This window comes from Bos indicus x Bos taurus, chromosome 28 (genome assembly GCF_003369695.1).
Source record: "Bos indicus x Bos taurus breed Angus x Brahman F1 hybrid chromosome 28, Bos_hybrid_MaternalHap_v2.0, whole genome shotgun sequence".
Taxonomy (NCBI): domain Eukaryota; kingdom Metazoa; phylum Chordata; class Mammalia; order Artiodactyla; family Bovidae; genus Bos; species Bos indicus x Bos taurus.
The window spans coordinates 44,008,348-44,015,012 of record NC_040103.1 but is presented as its reverse complement, the minus strand read 5'-3'; the positions used below and the strand labels follow the sequence as shown (position 1 = coordinate 44,015,012).

The following is a 6,665-nucleotide window of genomic DNA, read 5'->3' as shown; positions in this document are numbered from 1 at the left end:
CGTACGTCCCGGAAGCCGGAAGCACCTGACGGCAGCTTTCCGGTGGTGGGAAAGTGAACGAAGCCCGAATCAGAACGGCTCATCCTGAGGCTGGTAGGGTGCCGGTGGAAGAGGGAAGGCAGGCGTCTGGATAGGGCCTGGTTCGGGAGGCTGTCAGAGCAGGAGCTGCAGAAGCAGTCAGCGGCAGAGGGGGCATGGTGCCGGGAGGCACCGAGGAGGGGGCGCAGTCCGTCCCTCCCAGGGTTAGTGAATGAGGCTCTACGCCCGGGCTGGCCCGGAGACTCAGTGCTGCGGGTCCCAGCATGAGTGCGGGCCCCGGCTGTGAGCCCTGCACCAAGCGACCCCGCTGGGACGCCGCTGCAACTTCTCCGCCGGCCGCCTCGGACGCCCGGAGCTTCCCCGGCAGGCAGAGGCGCGTCCTCGATTCCAAGGACGCTCCGGTGCAGTTCAGGGTCCCGCCGTCCTCGTCAGGCTGCGCCCTGGGCCGGGCGGGACAGCACCGAGGCAGCGCCACCTCTCTTGGTACGTGGGGAAATAAAGCTCTTTGTACTCCTCGGCCCAAACCTCTTTTTGGTCCATCTCAAGAGCCGGGGACGCCAGCACCTTCCTCCCCCTTTTCTAGTCTTGTGTACACCACTCTGAATTCTGAGGTCCCCTTGCTGAGCCCCCAAGGCCACTACTGGGAGAATAGGGTCGCATTTTTCCCACGGCGATTGGTGGTGTGAGAAACCTTGATGAACAGTCACTTACCGGGCGGGAAGTGGTAAGATACTCCACCTGTTTTCTTTTTTCGGGTTTGAGTAATTGCCTTAGTCGTGGCTGCTGCTGTTAAGGAAGTTTAATTGTGGATGTGAAACTTCAGCCTCTAGATGAAAAGAAAGCTACAAAAAAATATTGTAGCTTATCTCAGTTTAGATTCTTAGTCCCTGGATGCAGAGCCGTTAGTCTTAGCTGGCATTAAACTTGGCTCTGGCATACAATGTTGAATAAAAGTTACTTGGTCTCTGTGTTCAGACCCTAAAGTCTATCAGGAGAAATGGACGATTACGGAAGTCAACATAATAAAGCGTAATGGATGTTCCAGTTCATAAGGGAACGGAACTAATGGTAGAGTCAGGTGTACCTAATCCAGTTTCTGGGCTCAAAGATCATCTCCCAGCCAGAAGATAAGAATTTTATTCTTATAAAGAAGAGTAGACTGAAGAGTAATGAGGGGTTAGCTAGATGAAGAGAAGTTAATGAAGTGATCCCAGAGTGCAGCTGATGAATATTGTGGACAGGGGAGAGTAGTGAGAGATGGGGTTGCAGAGAGAGAGGCAAAGATCAGGTCATACTGGGCATGCTGAGGGTTTTGAGCTTTATTTCTAAGGGCAGTAAGAAACTATGCGACCCCATGGACTGCAGCCTTCCAGGCTCCTCCGTCCATGGGGTTTTCCAGGCAAGAGTACTGGAGTGGGGTGCCAACGCCTTCTCCGAAGAAACTATTAAAAGGCTTCAATAGGGGAGTGACTTGATTGGATATATATTTTTTAAATATATATTTACTAAAATATACATATTTTAAAGATCTTTGTTGCTAGTGTGTGGAAAATGAAAAATGGATTGAAAGGGAGCAGAAGTGCAGGCCCAAGACTAGTTAAGGAGTTAGTCTAGATGGGAAATAATGATTTATACTTGGTTGCAGGCAGTAGTTGGAGAAGGAAATGGCAACCCACTCCAGTACTCTTGCTTAAAGAGTTCCGTGGACAGAGGAGCCTGGTGGGCTGCTGTCTATGGGGCTGCATAGAGTCAGACACGACTGAAGCGACTTAGCATGCATACGTGGATTGGAGAAGGAAATGGCAGCCCGCTCCAGTGTTCTTGCCTGGAGAATCCCAGGGACAGAGGAGCCTGGTGGGCTGCCATCTATGGGGTCACACAGAGTCGGACATGACTGAAGTGACTTAGCAGCAGCAGCAGCAGCAGCCTCTTGCTTCTCCTCCTTCACCCTGTTCTCAGGCTTCAGGAATTATAGCAGGAAGCCTGGAGCCAGAGAGAGAACACATTCTCAGCGTCAGAACAGCAGGAGACGCCCTCCCCTCCAGCTGCACTGTCACACTCTTCATAGTTTTTTACGAAATGTTGCCTGCACTCTTTAGGCTCAGTTGCCTTGTCATCAGAGTGCCGTGCTCCGTGTGTGCTATAGGAACCTAGTCATATCATACCATCAAATCTTTACAGTTATGGAGAAAGGTATTTTAAATTCTGACTCAAAAAGTGGATGTTTTTGCCCATTGCTGGTTTGTACTTTGAGGGTTTTCTATATTTGCTGTGTTTGATATAATGAAATTAAATAGAGAAGATGGAACTGTAGAAAAAGTTTCAGAATCAACTGGTTCATTCTCTCTTTTGTGACTGGAATTAATTTTTTCTCTGAAGTCTAATTTGCTGTAGAAGTATTAACTTCATAAAATCACTAAAGTCGTGGTGTTTAATAAGAAATATCAAATATATATGTACAGTTTTTGTGACAGAAACGATTTTCAAAGTGCTGATAAAAGATTTTGACTAGTTAGAATGTTAGTATTTAGTATAAAATGTGAATTATATGGCACTCAAATACAGTGATAAATAAATGATTGATTTTCCTGTATCTGGGATGGCGTCTCATGTTACGGTGTTTGAAGGGACTTGGGTAGATAAGAAGGGCTTGTGACCTAAGTTGCCTACATTCTTACATTGCAATTTAGACAGTAGTTGAGAATGTTCAAGATTTTATGTTTTCTTATATGAAAGAGCTTCTCTGGTGGCTCAGATGGAAAAAAATCTGCCTGCAGTGCAGGAGACCTGGGTTCGATTGCTAGGTCAGGAAGATCCCCTGGAGAAGGGAATGGCAACCCACTCTAGTACTCTTGCCTGGAGAATTCCTTGGACAGAAGAGCTTGGTGGCTATAGACCATGGGGTCACAAAGAGTCAGATACAACTGAGCAACTCACACTTGCACTGTCATACTAAAATGTTATATACATGTAATCCATATGCAATACATTAAATTTTAAAAGCATGCTTAAATGTCTAATGTTTATATAAATTTGGCTTGCATTTATTTATGGTATATGTACCTTGCTGAACCATTAATTCTTTTGCTACTATCTGCTGGTCATCTGTCTAGTTAGCTCTTTGGCATTTCAAATTTAGTGTGTTCATATTGACCCAACCATATTTCCCCCCTACATCCAGTTCTCTTATTGTCTGCATTTCCATTTAATGTTCTGACCATCCTTCAAGTCTCAAGCTTAAAGTTTAGTGTCACTTTTAATCTCTGTCATTTTGAAATCTGTCATAACTCTCACTTCTCAGCTTTTATTCTCTAGTCTTACAAAGACAAGACTAGTTTTGGATCTTGACCAACAGTTCTTCAACTTTGCTGATCATCAGAACCACTTTTTAGGGAAAAAAAAATACAGAATCCACCTCCCCTCATACCTCCATCATCACATACAGATTTTCATTCAGAAGGTCTAGATATGGCCCTTGGATCCGTTTGTTGTCAGCCTTCTGATGATTCAGTAGGTTTGGGAACCGCTGACCTAGACCAGTACCTTCCTCATCGCTTCTTACGATAGACTCTTGCTTCTTGCCCCTTCACACCAGCAGTCTAGGCTGTGTATCCTGCCTGACTGGGAGCCTCCTATATTTGAATTCTGGCATTACAGCTCTGAATGTGACTTTTGACATGATTTTGTACCTCTCTTTATGCGTTTTTTAGGAATCTCTGTGGTTCCTTGCTGACCTTTCAGCCATATTTTCTTTTAATATTTCTCTACCATTGGTTCTGTTGCTTCTGATTTTTTCCCTTAATGTGACTGCATGTTTATTCTTCAAGAACTGTTTATCAGATGATCCCACTTTCTTCAATTCCCTAAAGTAGTCCTTTCCTCAGAAATATCTTAATTTCTTATCAGGGTCTTTTTGACTTCATTTTACTTTTAAAATCTATTATTATTATTATTTTGGCCTGGGCCAGGTCAGTGAAAGTGCCGAATCCTAAACACTAGACCACCAGGGACCTCCCTTAGGATCTCTTTTAATACCACTACTAACTAATAAGTAACATGTACTGAGCATATGGTAAGCAGTTTGCAATGGCTGTTGCTTAATTTAAGCCTCACAATAACCCAAGAGAGACACTATTAATTTGCATGTCTACTGATGAGGAGTCTGAGACACAGAGAAGCGGCCCTTCACGAAACACACAGGAAGTCAGAGGAGAGCCAGGGTTTGGACCTAGCTGAAGAGTCCGCCTGCAGTGCAGGAGACACAGAGGTGTGGGTTCGATCCCTAGGTCCAGAAGATCCCCTGGAGAAGGAAGTGGCAACCCACTCCCGTTCTCTTGCCTGAAAAATCCCATGGACAGAGGAGCCTGGCAGGCTGTTTAGTCCAAAGGGTCCCAGAGAGTCAGACAATGAGCGACTAAGCACACAAGCTGATTTCAGCATCTGTAGTCTCATCCGCTAGACCATACCAGTTCTTTAATGTCTGGTCACTTTCTCTTCTCTGCCAAATGTATTTATATTTATATTCCTGTATTTTCTCCCGTTGCTTGCACGAGGAAGGAATGATTGATCTTTTTTTAATCCACAGAATCTAGCTTAATGCCTTCCATGTGTATCTGCTGCTATAGGTGTTTTCTCTTCGAAGGTATGCATGCACACAGATTTTTCTTTTCTTTACAGTTTTCAAACAGAAGACTATAACCAGTTGGATGGACACTAAAGGAATCAAGACAGTTGAATCAGAAAGGTACAGAAACGTGCTTATCTAGAGGGATGAGTAACGTGATGTATGGATGCTGTGTCGTGTTTCATGCTGTTTCTCTCCTTTCTGCTTTCACAACTTTGTTGGCATTTCCGTTGATGCTGTGCACCAGGCATGGTTTAGTATGCTTGAGATGCAGAGATGAAAACGCAGTAGTCTCTGTCTTTAAGAGGCTTACAGTGTAGTGGTGCTGACAGACACCAAAAGCACATGCTTCTTACGTGTGTGATCAACGCCACAGTAAAGATATAAACGAGGCACAGTGGTAGTTAGCGTGTAGAACAGACAGTCAGCTTTACCTTTGCAAGAAAGGCTGCGCAGGAGGTGAACGAAGTATAACACTGCATTCTGTCTGGTGTTTGCCAGGCACACAGTTGGGAAAAGGGCTTTATAGGCAACTGTGCACAGGTGTGGAGTCATGAAAGGGCATGCTGTATGCTCAGGTAATCACAGGTTTCATTATTGCTATGATATTGTAGGAATGTGTTTGGGTAAGTGACTTTTTTGTGTTGTAAATTCTTTCTATTGTGTCATAAGTTCTGTTGTATCATTCTTTCTGTTTTACAGTTTGCACAGTAAAGAAAACAACAATACAAGAGAAGAATCCATGATGAGTTCTGTACAAAAAGATAACTTTTATCAACATAACATGGAAAAATTAGAAAATGTTTCTCAGCTAGGTTTTGATAAGTCACCAGTTGAAAAAGGTACACAGTATTTGAAGCAGCATCAGACTGCGGCTATGTGTAAGTGGCAGAATGAAGGGCCACACTCAGAACGGCTTTTGGAAAGTGAACCTCCAGCGGTAACTCTGGTACCAGAGCAGTTCAGTAATGCTAATGTCGATCAGTCGTCCCCAAAGGATGATCACAGTGACACAAATAGTGAGGAGAGTAGAGATAATCAGCAGTTTTTGACACATGTAAAGCTTGCGAATGCAAAGCAGACGATGGAAGATGAACAGGGCAGAGAAGCCAGAAGCCACCAGAAGTGTGGCAAGGCTTGCCATCCTGCAGAAGCCTGTGCAGGGTGTCAGCAGGAGGAGACAGACGTGGTGCCCGAGAGCCCCTTGTCGGACACTGGCTCTGAGGATGTTGGTACTGGACTGAAAAATGCCAACAGATTGAATAGACAAGAAAGTAGTCTAGGAAATTCTCCTCCATTTGAGAAAGAAAGTGAACCTGAGTCACCAATGGATGTAGATAATTCCAAAAATAGTTGTCAGGATTCAGAAGCAGATGAAGAGACAAGTCCAGGTTTTGATGAACAGGAAGATAGCAGTTCTGCTCAAACAGCAAATAAACCTTCAAGGTTCCAACCAAGAGAAGCTGACACTGAGTTGAGGAAGCGGTCCTCTGCTAAGGGAGGTGAGATTCGATTACATTTCCAATTTGAAGGAGGAGAGAGTCGAGCTGGAATGAATGATGTGAATGCCAAACGACCTGGAAGTACTTCTAGCCTGAATGTAGAGTGCAGAAATTCTAAGCAACATGGGAGAAAGGATTCTAAAATCACAGATCATTTCATGAGAGTGCCCAAAGCAGAGGACAAAAGGTAATTTTTACCATCAAGAGTGTCTTCAATAGGGTAATGTGTTATATAATTTTGTGAGGGGGAGTTTCACAAAGTTATGGTTTGCACTGAAGGCAAGAAATAATTGTCTTTTTTATTAATTAATAATGCATAATTTAAACTTAGACTCAAATGTTAAATTCTAAAAATCACAGAAACAGAAAAGAAGTAAATAATCAGATTTTAGTTTCATGAACTTCCTTCTGAGATTTATGGGAATTACTCGACCATAAATACGATAGTAACTACTGTTATCTTAGGCTACTGTATATGCATTTTCTCTAACGCTCTGACA

The 6,665-nt window shown here is 43.8% G+C and overlaps 1 protein-coding gene across 3 annotated transcripts in view; it reads left to right on the top strand.

Moving 5' to 3' along the window:
- The first annotated feature begins 9 nt into the window (after positions 1-9).
- Positions 10-6,665, top strand: part of PARG (poly(ADP-ribose) glycohydrolase) — a 114,541-nt gene continuing 107,885 nt past the window's right edge. Inside the window, exons 1-3 of one of the 3 annotated variants that reach the window (XM_027530507.1) lie at positions 10-93; positions 4,717-4,783; positions 5,366-6,352. In XM_027530507.1, the coding sequence (XP_027386308.1) occupies positions 4,746-4,783; positions 5,366-6,352 (1,025 nt within the window). In that variant the 5' untranslated portion in view covers positions 10-93; positions 4,717-4,745. Of the gene's footprint in view, positions 764-4,716; positions 4,784-5,365; positions 6,353-6,665 lie in introns of all 3 variants that reach the window. The other 2 variants (XM_027530505.1, XM_027530506.1) reach the window with 2 other exon arrangements.